General features: G+C 48.3%; 1 protein-coding gene across 10 annotated transcripts in view; it reads right to left on the reverse strand.

Annotated features, from left to right (window-relative positions):
- APBB2 (amyloid beta precursor protein binding family B member 2) overlaps window positions 1–18452 on the reverse strand; it is a 329064-nt gene that overhangs the window by 6375 nt on the left and 304237 nt on the right. For all 10 annotated transcript variants that reach the window (XM_054029786.1, XM_054029785.1, XM_054029778.1 and 7 more), the window contains 4 exons: window positions 14193–14280; window positions 10260–10343; window positions 9523–9638; window positions 8466–8645 (listed from right to left, as the gene is read on the reverse strand). In XM_054029786.1, coding sequence (XP_053885761.1) covers window positions 8466–8645; window positions 9523–9638; window positions 10260–10343; window positions 14193–14280 — 468 coding nt within the window. The remainder of the gene's footprint in view (window positions 1–8465; window positions 8646–9522; window positions 9639–10259; window positions 10344–14192; window positions 14281–18452) is intronic.

Consider the following 18452-nt stretch of genomic DNA (forward strand, 5'->3'; position numbering starts at 1 on the left):
TCTCGGCTCTAGGATAACGTAAATAATTATTAATAATTTTCTTGCCTTCTTTTTTTCTTGCTGTTTTTGTTTTTCAAAATGTGCTACAAAGTCCTTATCTTTGATCTAAAATTCTTCAATACAGGAAAGGACAGTTACCTGTTCCGTAACTGGCATTCTTCGAGATGTGTTGCTCAGGTGTATTCCACAATAGGTGTGCATGCTCGTCACGTGAACCGGTGCCGGAAGTTTTTCCCTTAGCAGCATCCGTAGTGGGGGAGTCCCGCTGTGATCCCTGGAGTGGTGCCTCTATATTGCGCCATAAAGGGGGCTGCGCGCTCCCCCCACCCTCAGTTCCTTCTTGCCAGACAACTCCGAGAGGGCGGGATGTGGAATACACCTGAGCAACACATCTCGAAGAACGCCAGTTACGGAACAGGTAACTGTCCTTTCTTCTTCGAGTGATTGCTCATGTGTATTCCACAGTAGGTGACTCCAAGCTATACTGGATGGAGGTGGGTAGGAGTTTAAGGGTTACCCAGGTGGAGCACTGCCCTACCAAACCCGGCGTCATCCCGCCTTTGGGAGACAATCACATAGTGCGATGAAAAGGTGTGGACAGAGGACCAAGTAGCAGCCCTACAGATGTCCTAAATAGGGACACGGAGGCCGCTGATGAGACCTGAGCTCTCGTCGAATGAGCCCTCACTATAAGAGGCGGGGGAACCCCTGCCAGGTTGTAACATATGCGTATGCACGAGGTGATCCAGTGGGAGATCCCCTGGGTGGAAACCGGTTGCCCCCTCATGCGCTTGGCCGATGCAATGAAAAGCTGAGGGGATTTCCAGAATGGCCTGGTCCAGTCTAGGTAAAAAGCCAGCGCTGTACACACATCTAGCATATGCAGGTGTCATTCCTCATTGGAGGAATGGGGCTTAGGACAGAGGACTGGGAGGAAAATGTCCTGGTCCATGTGAAAAGCCGAGACTACCTTCGGCAGAAAAGCTGGGTGCGGGCGGAGCTGGACCTTATCCCTATGGAAGACCGTATATGAGGATTCAGAGGTCAGAGCCCTAAGCTCCGAGACCTGGCGGGCTGAGGTGATAGCCACCAGGAACACCACTTTCCATGACAAATGGGACTAAGACCACGTGGCCAAGGACTCAAAGGGGGCCCTGGGAGGCGGGAGAGTACTAGATTCAGGTCCCAGAGCGGGACCGGGGTCTAGCGTAAGGGAATGCCCGATCCAACCCTTTTAGGAATCGGGAAGTCATGTGGTGTGAAAACACCGAATGGCCCTGCACTGGGGGGTAGAAAGCCGAAATGGCCGCCAGATGTACCCTGACCGAGGAGGGCGCCAGCCCTTGGGTCCTAAGGGAGAGGAGGTAATAGAGGATGAATTGGATAGATGCGGAGGAGGGGGAGGATCCCCTCTCCCACATGGAGAACTGATACCATTTGGCCAGGTAGGTTCGTCGCGTGGACGGTCTCCTGCTGTCAAGCAGGACCTAACACCCTCAGAACATCTCCCCTTCTCCTCATTCAACCACGGAGCAGTCACGCTGTCAAGTGGAGCGTGGCTGGGTTGGGGTGGAGGAGACGTCCTCTCTCCTGGGAGAAGAGGTCCAGTCGAAGCGGCAGCCTGTGCGGGGGGGCCACTAAAAGCTGCAGGAGGGTCCCGTACCAATGTTGACGGGCCCAATCCGGGGCTATGAGGATAATCCGTGCCCCGTCTGCCTTTACCTTCTGTAAAACTTTGCCTATCAAGGGAAAGGGCGGGAAGGCGTAGAACAGGCAGCCCGACCATGGAATTAGGAACGCGTCCGATATCGCCCCTTCGCCCTCTCCCACCCTGGAGCAGAATCGTGGGCATAGGCGATTCTGGACGTTGGCGAACTGATCTACCTGGGGAGTACCCCACTCTAGGAAGAGCTGCTTGGCCACCTCCCCGTGTAGAGACCACTCATGTTGTTGGGAGAAAAACCTGCTTAGGTGATCCGCGAGCGTATTGCGCTTGCCAGACAGGTGAAAAGCCCTCAAAAGGATGTTGTGGGTATACAGAACTCCCACAGGAGCTGGGCTTCCTGGCACAATGCCATGGAATGCGTGCCGCCTTGCCTGTTGATATAGTACATTGCGGTCGGATTGTCCGTGAGGACTCTGACCACCTTCCCCGCTAGGTGCTGACTGAAGGCTACGCAGGCCAGGCGCACCGCCCTGATTTCCCTGACATTTATGTGCAGAGATAATTCTGGGGGCGACCATCTGCCCTGGGTTTTGAAGCTCCCCACATGGGCTCCCCATCCCAGGTCCGAGGCGTCTGACACCAGATCTAGTGAGGGAGGGGACTCCCGGAATAGGATACCCTGAAGCATGTTGCTCGGAAGGGACCACCATTGCAGGTCGGCCACTACACTGGGTGGCAATGTGACGACCTTGTCCAGGCCGTCCCTGGCCTGGGAATATTGGGAGGCCAGCCAGAGTTGGAGGGGCATCATCCTGAGCCTGTCGTGTCGTACCACTGAGGTGCAAGCTGCCAGATGGCCTAGGATCTGAAGGCACACCCGTGCCGTCGTCACAGGGAAGGCCGTGACCGAGGCGATGAGAACCTTGAGCGTCTCGAATCTGTCCAGGGCCACCAGCGAGTCTATCAGCGCCCCTATGAAGTGTATGCGCTGAACCAGGACTAACGTGGACTTTTCCTTGTTTACTACTAGGCCTAGACTCGTGCAGGTGTCTAGCAGGAATTCCATCTGCGCCTGCATCTGGGACCGAGACTTGCCCTTGAACAGCCAGTCGTCCAGGTAGGGGAAGATCAGCAGCCCGTTCCTCCTGAAGTGGGCTGCTACCACCGCCATGCATGTGGTAAAAACCCTGGGGGCCGTGGAAAGGCCAAAGGGAAGGACTGTAAACTGGTAGTGGTCTCTCCCTACCAGGAAGTGGAGGAAGCGCCTGTGACCCTTGAAAATGTGGATAGGGAAGTATGCATCCTGGAGGTCCAGGGCTGCGAACCAATCCCCAGGGTCCAGGGACGGAACAATAGAGGCCAGGGACACCATACGGAATTTGCAGCGAACCAGCAACTGGTTGAGATTCCGCAGGTGGAGGATGGGCCTGAGCCCGCCTTTTGTTTTCGGGATCAGGAAATACCGGGAGTAAAATCCTTTGCCCTGGAATTCCCGAGGTACCCTCTCCACTGCGCCCAGGGTGAGGAGGCGCATCACCTCCTGATTTAAAAGAAGTGTGTGTTCTGGGTCCCCAGGGACATCCCGGGACGGAGGATGGTGTGGTGGGGGTGAATCGAACTGCGGCCTGTACCTCTCGGAGATGGTACTGAGGACCCACCGGTCTGATGTTATACAGGACCAATACACTCTGAAGACCGATAAACGGTTGCCAAAAAACAACTTTATTAACTGGGGGGTTCCCCTGGCAACAGGCCAGGTGGCCCCCCACAAAGAGTCAAAAACGCCTCTTCCCCTGCCTTTTGCCCTTCGAGGGGCCGGGCCGTGGGGCCAAACTGGACTGGCGCTATGACCTACGCTGCTGGTCCCTAGGCCTCTTAGGCGGGGGCTCGTACCTGCCCCTTACAGGGGGAGCCGAGGGCTGGGGTCTGGGTTTGTCCTTGGCTGGTTGGACATACAGGCCGAGAGTCTGCAGGGTGGTGCGGGAGTCCTTCATCCCGTACAGACGAGTGTCCGTCTGGTCCGCAAATAACGCCCTGCCCCCTGTCCTTGGGGGTGAGTGTGGGCTGGCCACGTCTTTCACGGTGGTTGACAGGTAGGATGAGTGTATAGGTACTCATGCCCCTTTGTTGGGACAAAGTACTTCCGCTCTGCCTTCTTAGAAATGGGCGGCAGAGAGGCCGGGGTTTGCCAGAGTCCACTAGAAATGTTTGCTACCCCCTTGATGCAGGGGTAGGGCCACACGGCCCAGTGCCGAGGAGGACAGGACATTAAACAAATTGTCCGACGGCTCCTCCATCTCCTCACCCTGGATCTGGAGGTTGGTGGCTACTTGTTGGAGAAGCTCTTGATAAGCTTTAAAGTCCTCCTGAGAAGGAGGAGGCGGCGCCACTATGGACTTGTCCGGTGCTGACGAGACGACAGGTACCGCCTCTAGGGCATCAGGTGGTACTGGTGGGTTGCACTCCACGTCTGGGTCCGGATGTGGTGCCGGTGATTCGGTACCTGAGGACTGCTCTCGGTGCCGAGGCGGGGACGCCAAAGGCGCTTGGGATGCCCCAGCAACAGAGCGGGGCCTCGCCGGTGAAGGCGCCTGGGGCCACAGTTCCCACTGGCACCACTGTCCTTGCCATGGCACCCCTTGCCATTGAGCCGTCGGAGGCCCTACCAGGGTTACATGTTCCTGAGGGACGACGTGGCCCAGGGAAGGACGACTGGTAGCCAAGGTAGCTGAGGAGCCCACGGTGACATAAGAGCGGCTGGACCGATGCCGTCCTGGTCGGCTTCTACCCCGGGATTTTGACCTCGACGACGAGGAGACATATAAGTCAGAGGTGCTATCTCTAGAATCCCTACGACGACCGTGGCTATGACGCCTCGGTGACAGTGACGGTCGGGACATACTCCGAGCCTGGCGCACACCGTGGTATGAGTGGCGGTGCCGATGGTGTCGCGACCTGCTATCACTCCGGCTGGAGGAGGAGCGTCGATGCTTCCTGTCCCGGTGCTTACGGCTCCTGTGGGCCGGGGAAGATTCCGGCGACTCGCTGTCAGGCAACCCCGACAACAGAGTGGAGATCTGACACGGGCTCTGGGAAGGCCCGCGGATCGAGCAGGGACCTCAACCTCCAACCTGGCCGGGGAGGGCTGGGCGCCCAGCGGCGTCTTTCCTCGGGACTGGGGGCCTGACTCAGGTGGCACGCCCGGTACTGGCAGGACGAGGATGTTGTGCGCTGCCTGAGCTGCCTCCGGCATCTACGGGACTCTCATCATTGGAGAGGCAGGCACGGATGGGGCCGGACTACTCCGCTCCACTCGAGTCGGAGGTCTGGGCCCTGAGGGGGATCGTGGGCTGCCCAACTCGGGTCCGGCCTCACCCCTGTCCTTGTCTTGCCTTGCTTCTTGGCAGGGGAGCCGGAGCCAATACTGACTCCATAAGCAGGGCCCGGAGACGGATCTCACGTTCGCGCTTAGTCTGGGGCTTGAAGGACTTGCAGATTTTGCAGCATTCACTTATGTGAGCCTCGCCCAGACAGCGAAGACACTCGGAGTGTGGATCGCTTCTGGGCATGGAATTGCGACAGGAGTCGCACGACTTGAAGCCTGGGGCTCGGGGCATGACCCGAGCCAGGCCACTAACTGAAGAACTACTACTGTCGAAGATCGTACCACTAAGGAAAGGCGCTGCAGCAATGCTGGAGCACAAGTTCCGACTACCTTCACTGGCGGCAAGAAGGAACTGAGGGTGGGAGGAGCGTGCAGCCTTCTTTATGGCATGATATAGAGGCGCCACTCCAGGAATCGCAGCAGGGCTCCCCCACTATGGGTACTGCTAATGGAAAAACTTCCGGCACCGGTGCACGTGGCGAGCACGCACACCTACAGTGGAATACACATGAGCAATCACTCGAAGAAGAATCAAACTTAGTTATTTTAAAGGAGAATATATTGCGGAAATGTCAGGGTCTGATTTTAGAAGTGAATGAAAGCATCTCATGGGTCAATTTACTTGTATAATTTGAGAATTTACTCCAATTATTGAATGGCATATTTGCATACAGGCCTATGTCAAACTGCTCAGTGTTAGATGATCATGTAATGAGAATAAAAGGGCCCTTCATCACATTGTAGACATGGATAGGGGTAGGAGGTAGAATCATAGAAATGTAGGGCTGGGAGGGACCTCAAGAAGTCACCTACTTCAGCCCCTTGTGCTGAGGCAGGACCAAGTACACCTAAGACCATCCCAGACAGGGGTAAGTCTAACATGTTCTTAAAAACCTCTATTGAAGGGGATTCCACAACCACCCTGATAAGGATAGTTAAGCACCGAAATAGGTTAAGAGTTAAAACTTTTACTAATATTTAAACTAAATCTCCCTTGCTGCAGGTGAAGACCATTATTTCTTGTCCCACCTCTGTGGACATGGAGAACGATTGATCACAATTCTCTTTATAACAAATTTTAATGTATTTGAAGACTTATCAGGTTCCTCCTTAGTCTGCATTTCTCAAGAGTAGACATGCCCAGTTTTCTTAGCCTTTTCTCACAGGCCATGTTTTATTGCTTTCTTCTGAACTCTCTCCAATTTGTTCACATTGTTCTGACAGTGTGGTACCCAGGACTGGACACAGTATCCATCTGAGTCCTCACCAGTGCCAATTAGACCAGGACAGTTATCTCCTGTATCTTACAGATAACTCTCCTTTTAATATACCCCAGAATATTAGCCTTTCTTTGCAACTGCATCACATTGTTAGCTCATATTCAATTTGTGATCTCCAATAACCCCCAGATCCTCATCAGCAGTAGTACAACCTAGCCAGTTATTCCCCATTTTGTATTTTTGCATTTTCCCTTCCTATGTGCAGTACTTTGCATTTGTCTTTATTGAATGTCACTTTGTTGATTCCAGACCAATTTTGAATTTGAATTCTGTCCCCTCCAAAGTGCTTGCAACCGCTCCACTCCAATATCCAAATCAATGAAAATATTAAATAGTAACAGACCCAGGACAGGCCCCTCTGGGACCCCACTAGGTATGTTTTCCCAGTTTGACAGTGAGCCATTAATAACTAATCTTTGAGTATGGTCTGCCACCAGGTAAGCACTCATGTTATAGTAATTCCATTGAGACCACATTTCCCTGGTTGGCTTATGAGAATGTCATGTGGGACTGTCAAAAGCCTTACTAAAAATCAAGATGTATCATATCTACTGCTTCCCCCATTCACTAGGCCAGTAACCTGGTCAACATGTTTGGCATGACATGTTCTTGACAAATCCATCATAAGTTCTCAACGTATTTCTTTCTGAGCTCCCTCCCACCCCCCAAAAAAATTCGATGGCCCACCTGTATCACAACTATTTTTCTTCATATAAAAGCCAGGGCTGGCATTAGGGGGGTACCAAGCAGGGAAACTGCCTGTGGTCCCATGCCACAGGGGGCCTTGCAAAGCTCTGTTGCTCAGGTGTTGGCTTCAGCCTCAGGTTGCAGGGGCTTCAGCACCGGTGGGCAGCGAGGCTCCAGTAGTCCAGCCCCCTGTGGGGGCAGCGGGGTTTCAGCCCAGGGCCCCAGTGAGTCTAACATCAGCCCCATTTGGCAGACCCCCTTAAACCAGTTAGTGGTTTCCCTCCCTGGTTGAGAACTGCTGCTCTAGGAGCTTACAGATTGATTGTTTAATAATTGGTTCCAGTATTTTTCCAGGTATCAAAGTTAGCTTGACTAATCTATAATTTCTGGGTCCTCCTTTATTCCCCCTTTTAAAAGATAGGTGCTATGTTTGCCCTTCTGCAGTCCTCTGGGACCACACACCTGTCCTCCATGAGTTCTTGAATGTAACTGTTAGTGGTTCCAAGAATGCGTCAGTTAGTTCCTTAAGTATCCTAGGATGAATTTCACCAGGCCCAGCTACCTGAATACATCTAACTGATGTAAATATTCATTAACCTGTCCATTCCCTATTTGTGTTGCACTCCTTCTCCCTTTTGGTTAATATTAATTGTTAATATTATGCATCCAGTCACAACTTTCTTTTAGAGAAGCCTGAGGCAAAATAGGCATTAAACACCACAGCGTTCTTGCTGGTCATCTGTCATTAGCTCTCATTCCCCATTAAGTTGTGGATCTACACATTCCTTGATCTTCTCTTGCTCCTAATGAATTTATTGAACTTCTTCTTATTGCCCTTTTATGGCCGTTGCGAGGTGTAACTCATTTTGTGCCTTAGCCTTTCTGACTTTGTCCCTACATGCTTGTGCTGTTCTTTTGTATTCATCTTTAGCAATTTGTTCATGTTTTCACTTTTTGGAGGATTCCTTTTTGATTTTTGGGTAATTAAAGAGCTCCTGATGAAGCTGTGTTGTCCTCTTACTATTCTTCCTATCTTTCCTTCACACTGAGATAGTTTATTGTTGTGCCTTTAATATTGTGTCTTGAACTGCTTTTTCCCTTAGACTTTCCTCCCATGGGACCTCACCAACGAGTTCTGAGCTTGTTATAGTCTGCCTTTTTGAAGTCCATTATCCTTATTCTGCTGCTCTCACTCCTTCCTTTCCCTAAAATCATGAAATCTATCATTTCATAATCACTTTCATCCAAATAGGTAAGGTTGGTATAGGAGCATTATTTAAATTCTCAAAGATTTATTTATTTATTTATTTTGCATTAAAGATACCAGTTTTTACAGTTCTTTAAATATTATAGGGATTTAATACAATTGTAAATTTAGAATTATTACTATTTATAGAGTTAGTGAAAGAGCTAAGTACTACAGTTCACTTTGAAAAAGATCACTTACCATACACGCAGCCTGAACAGCTTCTGATACATTTCCTGCATTTGGTTCACACCAAAAAACATGGGATTCAAAATGCTGGTTCCCTGTATCCATAATGAAGGCAAATGTATGGACATCCTTGCCCACTCCCATAAAGGACAGGAACCGAACACGACATTCTACCATGATTTGTTCTTCATTCTGGTTACGAAGCAATGATTGCTCATTACTACAATGTATTCAATACAACTTTTTGGTATATTTCATTTACGTTTTTAAAATCCCTGGTGAAACTGTAGCTGTAGTGCTGAACTCTTATTATTTATCTGTAGAGCATTAGCAATGTGCTGAACTCAATTAACCCTTCTAAAATACAAGAAGAAGAGAGACCAAAGCGGTTGGTATTGGGCACACCACAGTTTCTAGGTTATTTCAGTTTAAAAAAGACAGACTGCGGTAAGTCATAAAACAACAACAACAACAACTACTTATCCATGTTGAATGGGGATTTTACCCCGGGGACACAGCAGCAGTGAAACAGACCTATTTCTTGAAAGTGTCACTCTACTGGACTTCTGGGAAAATGCTTTGTATAAAGCAGCAGCACGAAACAAAGACTGAAAGATTCCTTGTCCTTGCTAAATTGCAGAGGAGGACAGAGCAAATCTTAGCATTCAGGACTCTTGGCCCAGGGTTTAGGCTTGCAGTATTTGGGTCTCAAAAACCCCAGGAAAAGATAATGCTGATACTTATTTTTTTATACCTCATAAACATTTACAATTATTTCTAAGGGCTTGTTTTGAAGGGGCAAATAAAACTGAACCTAACAAAAGTGACTGGTAAGAACCTTGATATGCTGCGCTTTAACATAAAAGCGGAAGATGAATTGTAAGATTTTTAAAATCTCAATCTTTACTAAATGGTCCTATTGTGCACAGTTTACAGTACTGGAGGGAAATGTCAAGTGAAACAAAAGAATACACTCTAGTCCAAACAAAAATTCTATTACAGATGGGGTCTTTCTAGCTTTCTGAGATGGCACTACCAAAACTATTAGGTTAATCTATTCCTAACTTACTCTTTCATTGATGACCGTCACAGTAGCATCAGCAACATTCATGGTAACTGGCATCCACTCCTCTTTACTAGAGGAAGCCATAAGGTTTTCTATGGCACTGTTCAGCGTATCCATACCTAAAATGTAGAGGGAGGGAGAATGGGATTAAAAAAAATGTATAAAATAAATACATAAAAAAACTAGAAGAAACTATTATTTTCACCTGGAAGCACAGAAAAGAAGTTGCCTTAGATTTCTTAGCTAAAAACATTCTGATGGCAGGGGCTTAAGAAAAAAAAATAACTAGCTTCTGCTATCCTTTTTATTTTTTTTTTTTTGTCACTTTGTAAAAACAAAAGTAGTTGCCAGTCTTCTCCTAGGAGGCTTAAAACACTGGGACAGCAGCTTGTTCAGGTAGCACCTCACTCCAGTCCTATGCACTTACAACTCCCTTCTGACTTTTTAATTGTCACTGCTCATGTTGGGAGAGGGCGCTGCAAAGGGCTTTGTCTCAGCAGCCTTCCCAAAACATTCTGGCTGAGGAAGCACAAGCCTGAGTGAGGCCATGAGCACTAGACAGCCCCATTCTCTTCCTATTTGGAGGCTCAGTGCTGACCCCTGTGCATCAGGAACACAAGTAAAGAGCATTGTTGCTCCTTGCACTTTTCTTTACCAGTGCATGTGTAGCCAGAATCTAGCCCTTTTAGATTTTATGTAAGTCCCCTCTAGCATCAGTTAAGAACAATGGTGTTACATACCCACTGGTTTAACTACAGGTAACATGCCCAAGTACTGGACGTGGAACTTCTGTACCAGCTCTGTCTTTGGTGTTGGGAAATCTACTGCATGGGAACAAAAAAAATCAACGGCTGTTTATCAACATTCACAAGTAAAAGATACCTTTATTGCATTGATAGAAGAAATAGCTTACCAAGTAATTTTACTCTGAAAATACTGTATTGATTAAAATAGATTTGCACTCCCTACAGCTCATACAACAAGATGTTAAGTGATTTCCAGGGGAATGAAGGAGAAGGTGATGATACAACTTCCAATTCATGTAAAACTAAAAATAGGATTGTGTTCAAACCATTTAGAAAACTTGCATGAATATGTCTCTAAGGTATGAGCATATATACAGGGCTGGTCTCATATCCAGCACAGTCATGTAAAATTTGGACTCTAAGGGCTAGATCCACAAAGGGGACGTTGGCTCAATGTGGCAATACCTAACTTTGAGTGTCCTACCACCCAGTAGAGCCCATAGCCCTGAGTTAGGTGCCTAGACTACCTAGACAATGCATGGGGAAAGTGAGGAGACTGAGGGGTTGTCTACATGGCAAGTTAATGCGCAGCAAGCCAGGGTATGAATCTACAACTAGGATTGCCAACTTTCTAACTGCACAAAACCGAACACCTGTGTTCCCTGTAAGCTGTGCAGGAGAAATCCAAGCGCTGCCCAGCCGATTAGCAGACTAGCAGCATGTGGTAAGGTTCCCCTCCCCCCACGTTGCTCCTTCTGGCAGCTGCTCCCGGGACCCTCCTGCTGGCTGTGCAGAGCGGGGGGTGGATGGCAGAGGATGCTGATGTCAGCGTGTCCCCTTCCCCGCCCCTGTACCCCATCTCCGCAGAGCAGGGCAGAGGGGACAGCCTGGTTCAAGAGGACTCCGAGCTGCTGTAGTCTGAGGGTTGAGTGATTGAGTGCTTTTCTTAAAGTGACAGTGCACTGTTTCTGAGATTTCCACAGCAGCTAGCTCACACAGTCTCTGTTTCTCACACACACACACACACACACACACACAGTATCTCTGTGTCTTACACACAGTCTCTTTCACACTCACCTCCCAACACATACTTGTATTATTGTTGTTGTTACTTATTGGTACTTCCTGCAATGCACATCTATTCTCTGTAATTTTATTCTTTCAAAGTGTTATTTTAGTGTTTTGACTGGTCTATGCATTTCATAATTTTTATTTCTTAAATTTAATTCTTTGAGTAGTGAGTTCTAAAATGCCTAATCTGTCCTGGCTGGAGTAATTATCCCTCTGGTAACTTTTAAAATATATATATATTATATCTAGGTTTTTTGTTTCTACTGGTGGCCCACATTCGCACATACCTTGGTGCACATCACAAAATTTATTCCGCATATGGATGGAAAAAATTAGAGGGAATATTGCCGAAAACCTTGCCCCGCCCCTGCCCCAAGGCCCTGCCCCTTCTCTGAGGCTCCGCCACCCACCCACTCACTCCAGCCCCTCTCCCTCAGTCATTCACTCTCTCCCACTCACTCACTTTCACTGGACTGGGGCAGGGAGTTGGAGTGCAGGAGGGGGTGAGGGCTCTGGGGTGGAGCCAGAAATTAGGGGTTCAGGTTGTGGGAGGGGGCTGCAGGCTCTGGGGTGGGACTGGGGCAGAGAGGCTTGGAGTGCAGGAGGGGGCTCAGTGCTGGGGCAGGGGGTTGAGATATGGGAGGAGGTTTGGGGTGTGGGCTCTGGGAGGGAGTTTGGGTGCGGGATGGGGCTCAGGTCTGGTGCAGTAGTTTGGGATGTGGGAGGGGGTGCAGGGTGCAGGCTCCGGGAGGGGGCTCAGGGCTGAGGCAGGGGGTTGGGGTGCAGGAGGGGGGTCAGGGTGCAAGCTCCAGGAGGGAGTTTGGGCATGGGAGGGGGCTCAGGGCTGGGGTTGGGTGCAGGAGGGAGTGTGGGCTCTGGAAGGGAGTCTGGGTGTGGGAGGGGGCTCAGGGCTGGGGCAGGGGATTCGGGGTGAGGGCTCCGGCCGGGCAGCACTTACCTCAGGCGACTCCAGGTCGACGACGCAGAGGGGCGAAGAGCATGTCCGGCCCCTAGCCACAGGCGTGGCCAGGCAGCTCTGCATGGTGTGCGCTGCCCGCACCCGCAGGCACTGCCTGTGCAGCTCCCATTGACTGTGGTTCCCAGCCAACGAGAATTGTGGAGCCGATGCTGGGGTTGAAGACAGTGCATGGAGCTTCCCTGATCGCCCCTGCACCTCGGGGCCGCAGGGACATGCCGGCTGCTTCCGGGAGCTGCGCAGAGCCAGGGTAGGTAGGGAGCCTGCCTTAGCCCCACTGCGCTGCTGACCGGACTTTTAACGGCCTGGTCAGCCTGATAGCTGCCAGGGTCCCTTTTCTATCACGCATTCCAGTCAAAAACTGGACGCCTGGGAACCCTATCTACAACGCACCAGCTTATTGCACAGTAACTTGCCATTTGGACACTGCTACAGAAGTGGATGTCCTGGAGTGTGGCTTGCCAAACTGCTTTCAAGCAGCAGAATGCTAAGCTGCAGCCTGGGACTTTCACTGTGCTGTGGCAACATCCACCTGGCCTTCTACTGTGCAGCAAGCTGGTATGCTTTAAATTCGCACCCTAGCTTGCCATGCACTAACTCACTGTGTAGACAAGTCCTAAGAAGAGGATTCACAACAGCTCGCGTGCTGGGCAGAGAGTCATCTGAGCTAGCCAATAGGAAATACTGAGGAGAGGGGCAGGACTAAGCTCCTCCACTCAAAGGAAGTTGGGCACCTAACTGGAGGTCAGATGAAAGCACTTATCTCCACTTTGGATTCACAGCCATGAACCCTCCTGGAGTTAGGCACCTAAGACAGATCAGTGCCTTTTCAATGAAATAAGAGCAGGAGTAGCAGTATCCCTCTCCCCACCTAATATAGCCCAGTGGTTAGAGCACTCACCGAGGATGTGGGAAACCCCAGTTCAAATCCCCACTCTGACAGAGGAGAAGGGACTTGACCCAAAGTCTCCCACCTCCCAGGTGAATGCCCTAACTGCTGGGTTATGTGGTATTCTAGGGTGGGTCTGTTTCAGTTTCTCTTGTTGAAGCTGTTCCACTTTGTATGAAATACTCAAAGAGTCACTGGAACCTGGGTCTCCCAGGTGTGTGTCTTAGCCACTTTTTGTCTCTGATCTAATGACTATTTACATTTTTCATACAAAGTGAAATAGCTTCAACAGGAGAGATTGAGTCCGTTTGTGAACCAAGCCCCTGTGTTTTTAAACCATGCCTATGAACGTGCCCTCTATGTGCCAGGAGAAACCAATGTCTGTGTGAACAGCTGATGCAAGTAAAAAAAACCCCATGAACAACATATAGGAGCGTGTTGAGATATTCAGTGCAGGCAAATGGATTTAAAACATATACCTTGCATTAGTTACTGTGTGTAAGTCTCCTGGGCTGCTTTCAACATATCAACCATTAAGCTAAGAGAAAGGAACACAGCACCATTTTTCTTTTACCCCACACTACAGGGTACAGCACATAGTTGACTGGAAGATTTGCTTGCTCATCAGCCTCTGAAGCTCACATTGATGCTGAAATTCAGGAAGAGTCTGGATCTGCTATAACTCCTCTGAACCCATTGATTAATTGGAATAGATTTTGTTTTTATGCAGCTCTGGCATATCATTTTCACTACTGAGGTGTGAAATTTACACATTTTGAAAGACCAGAGGAAATAAACACGTTGCCATAACTGAGCAGAATTGCACTACTGTCAACGTTACCAATAAAAGTATTTTGCTGTAACATCATCAGATACGCTATCTAAAAGACACCGTTAGCCTTCCTTTCAGCTCGATTTTTGTTAAATTCAACATTAAGGGACTGTATCTAAAATTGGACTATAATATAAAGTTAATTCTGGCATACAGTACCTTGCAGGGGAACATCCAGGGTGACATTTGTCCGCTCTTGCAAAGAGCTGCAAGCCACAGCTTTAGCATTCTTCCGTTCAGCCATAATCTGGAGAAGACGGCAATAGAACAGCATTTTTTTCCCACCCAAGATATAGTACAGTAGCAATTCCAAGTATAAATTTACTCTCATTACACCCCTAATCTGGGAAATCTGCAATTAGTCAGAGTCCATATGACCAAAAGAGATACTAAAATTAATTTTCTTTCAGTTTATTTACAATTCTCTCTTTGCGGGACGTAGAGCTACAAATAGATATGAAAAATACATGAAGTGAAAATTAGCCGTTTAAATGTTCAAAAACTGTAGTGAGGAACGACATAGAAAGTAGTATAACTAAATCTATACAAATAAAAAGTGAAGAGGCACTTGTCATCCCATGCATATTTCTGATCTACCTATTTACATATACCCTCCTGAGAAAAGAGTTACCATTGTGACCCTGGCTGTGTTGGAATGTAATGTACAACTACATTTTGTTTATGTTTTAGTAATAAACAAACTGCCATTTTAATTACATTTTACAGAGAGGTCTAGTGGTCTGAGCACAGGATCTGGAGGCAGAAACTTGCTCTAAAATCATGGCTCTCACACTGGCTCCCTCTGTTTGTGATTATTATACTTTGAGGTTGCTTTCTGTTTATGAGGCAATATTCATATCCTGGGCTAAATAAAATGAGAGCTGTTGCTGAGAGTCGGCTAGCTTAGGAATAAGGCCCTGATTCAGTAGAACAAGTCCATCCAATGGTATGTAAGAATGTACTTAATTGCTTTGCTGACTCAGGGCCATAACTATCATTGAGGGCTTGTCTACACCGGGGGTTTAACTCAGGCTGCTTGACCTAAAAATGCCTGTGTACAAGCAACATAGTTCCTTCGAGTGCACTAACTCCACATTTATCACAAACTCTGGAGTCTTCTTTCAAGTTAAATGCAAACTTAGTTAACACGGTCTATTGTTAGTGCTCACACAATGCTGCTTCACACTACTTTGGAAGTCCTCCAACTGCTATCCCACCCTCCTTTGCAGACATGTATGATAGACCTGTGTCCCCTCCCACTGCTCTGGAGTCAAATTGACAAGATATCTCCCTCATCTGCCAGGATCAGACCATTTATTCCTGGATTCCAATATACTTGTGTTACAACAATATTACTCCAGCAGCCTCTACAACTGTGCCTCAAACAGCTGCTTGGCGCCATGCTGAGACTCTAGATCTCACTACCATCTGGGGAGAAGCAACAGTGCAGCAAGCTCTTGCGGCCAGCCACCAGAATGAAGATGTGTTGGTGGACAACTGACTAGCAATGTCCACAAGGGGTCACAATCAGGACACCAACTAGTACCAGATAAAGACCAAACAGCTCAGGAGACTGTACACTACAATCCAAGATGCAAGAAGAGTCTGGCTGTGGAAATATAACCTATCTATTTTTTGAGGAGCTGGACAGGATATTAAGCAATTACACAGCCAAGGAGGTTGTGGATCCTGTGCACAGCTGCACCCCCTTCTCCTGAGGACAAGCGACAAGAGTCATTGAAGGAAGAACACAAGTAGCACAGTGAAGAGCTCTCCCCAGAAAGCCAGAATCTCTTCAGGACTCAGGACTCTGAGGGTAGCCATGTTGGAAGCCAGCCTGATTCCCAGCCAGAAGCCAGCCCGGGACTGAGGAGGCAGATCCTATCAAAGAAACCTTGGCATGTAAGTATTGACCTTTACAATTTATTATTACACTATACTGCTGTGCTGATTTCTGTTTCAGTGCCCCATTTTGTGTGGATGTGAGCTAGAAGCCTTTCTGAGTCTCCAGTTCCTGCCTCCTTCAGCCCTCTCTGTCCTCCTCTGCCCCCCACATACATGTTCTCAAAATGGTGGCTGGTTTGACAGGGCAACCAGCTTCTGTCTCATGGTAAAGCCCAAACCATCAACTGTTCACAAGCCCATGGTGTAGAGGGCACCTACCCATCTCCCTGTTTTCCTCCTGACATCTGCCTTGAAGCTCCTGGCTTCCCGTGGGGAACCCGGGAGGTGCCAGGACTCCAGGCACGGCGCTCCCTACTGGGAGCTTGTAGAGAGGGGGCAGCCAGACTCCTGGCAGCCAGACTCCTGGCAGCCCGCAGCTGAGATCCTAGGGATGCAGTTGGGCTACTGGCAGCAGGGAGCCAACAACCCGGGGGCAGCTTGGCTCACAGCAGGGACTGCGTAAGGTGCTAAGAGCCTGGGCTCTCAGCCCCCCACACTAACCTTCTTAAGTTGGTGGAAGTGCTCCTGGTGAGGACACGCACCACTGACAAAAGGAGAGTAGTGCGGAGAACCACCAGCGCAATTACTAACATAGGGTGACTGAAGTTTCTAGTGTAGACGTGCCCTTAGGGAGAGCATAGCCATACAGCTCTTAAAGGCTTTCTGTGTAAGCCTGTGAAAAAAGACTGGGAGCAGTTAAGGCATCAAACAATCAGTGCAGAACCTGCTCTGTTTTTCTCTCCACTTTCAGCATGCCTGCAATGGAGATAAAGCAGAATCTGAGGTTATGGCTACACTACAGCTTAAGTCGACATAAGTTATGTCGCTCTGGGGTGGGAATTAGCTACCTGCATAAGCAACATAATTTATGGTGACTTAAGTGCTGGTGTGGACAGTGCTGTGTTGTGGGAGTGCTCCTCCTGCCAACATAGCGACTGCCACTTGTAGGGGCTGGAGTAATTAAGCTGAGGGGAGAGCACCTTTCCATCAGCTTAGAAAGACTACACAGAGAGCTTACAGCAGTACAGCTACAACTGTGCAGCTGCGTCACTGTCAGCTCTCTAGTGTAGCCATAGCCTAAGACTGACAGATTGCTTGATTTTGGTCTTGACATTCTGCGGGATAGCTGTATGGGAATTGCCCCCAATATAGATCACAATTCCCTTCCACTCCATCTTGGCGAATAACTTCACAGCATAGCTCGCTGGTCTGCCCTTTGCTTTTCTGAATAAGGCCATTTTCTGTTTCCTAGTCACTTATCTCAGTGTAACGTCACAGAGTCAGGACAGCTTAAAGGGGATGAAGAAGGAATTAGTATCCAGCTCACTCCCAGATGCCTCCCCACTAACCCTCCAACACTATAGAAGCACCTGCAAAGCCAAACCAGGAACATAATTCCCCATAGCCTAAACTGCAAAGAGAGTGGCAGCAGCAGATTCTCATGGCTATGATGTAGCTGTGTTGGCACAAAGAATGGACTTCCAGCTTGAACAGTCCCTTGCAAGTCTTCTTCCTTCAGCAAGAGTCAGTATGGGACAATTTAGACTTCTTAAATCCCTCTAAGTTGCATCTTTGAACCCCCTTCATGGCTGGCCTCATGTTCTACTTCCTTCAATCTTAGCTGCATAAACCTTCTGTAAAAGTGTACCTTTGTCTGGGAGTTGTACATGACCCCACCATTGCCATCCTCTTATCAACTGGTGCAGGACTGCAACTTGCCAGGATCATGTAAGTATCTCCTAGTTTGTGACAAAAATCAAACTAATGGATATGAAGAATATGCCGGAACTTTTGACACCGAGAACTGTTTAGTTTCCTCTCTTCAACTCTTTTTAATGGCCATGTTTCTGCCCTAACGGCATTATCATCACTACTGTGTTGAGCACTCATATCTTAGCTGTCACACAGACATCCTGCGGCCCAGAGGCCTTTGAAGATGCTGAAATGTCACTAATGCAAGACAGAGCCAACATGTGACTTCTTCAGTTATAGAACTTCCTGCCGTCAACTGACTACCCCGACAAAGAAAACTTTTCACCCATTCTATATCATTGCCATCTACATGAAACATCAGCAAGTTATTCATTCCCATTTTATAGGAGGCATGCCTAGCTTTGGTTTTATCACCACTGATCCTAAGTCATTCCTTACACTGTACAACACAAAACAGGGGTTTAAATGTGCAATATGCAAATCAGCATACTAAATAATTTGCATAAAACACACAGAGCAGAACAGAATGTGTCTACTATACTTGCAGTGTTTGCAACTCAGACTGGAAAACTCAAAATAAATGAAAATGAAAATAAATAAATAAAAAAACCCAGACAAACTGACCATAAAGAAAAAGGAAACAAACTTCATTGATTTTCATTCTCCAAACTGAGAAAAATGTACAAAGCAAACACAAACATACTTCCAGACACAAAATGTAAACTGGATTTTAAAACGTAAAGTTTTAATAACCCCAAGCAC

This window comes from Malaclemys terrapin, chromosome 5 (assembly GCF_027887155.1).
Source record: "Malaclemys terrapin pileata isolate rMalTer1 chromosome 5, rMalTer1.hap1, whole genome shotgun sequence".
Classification (NCBI taxonomy): Eukaryota; Metazoa; Chordata; order Testudines; family Emydidae; genus Malaclemys; species Malaclemys terrapin.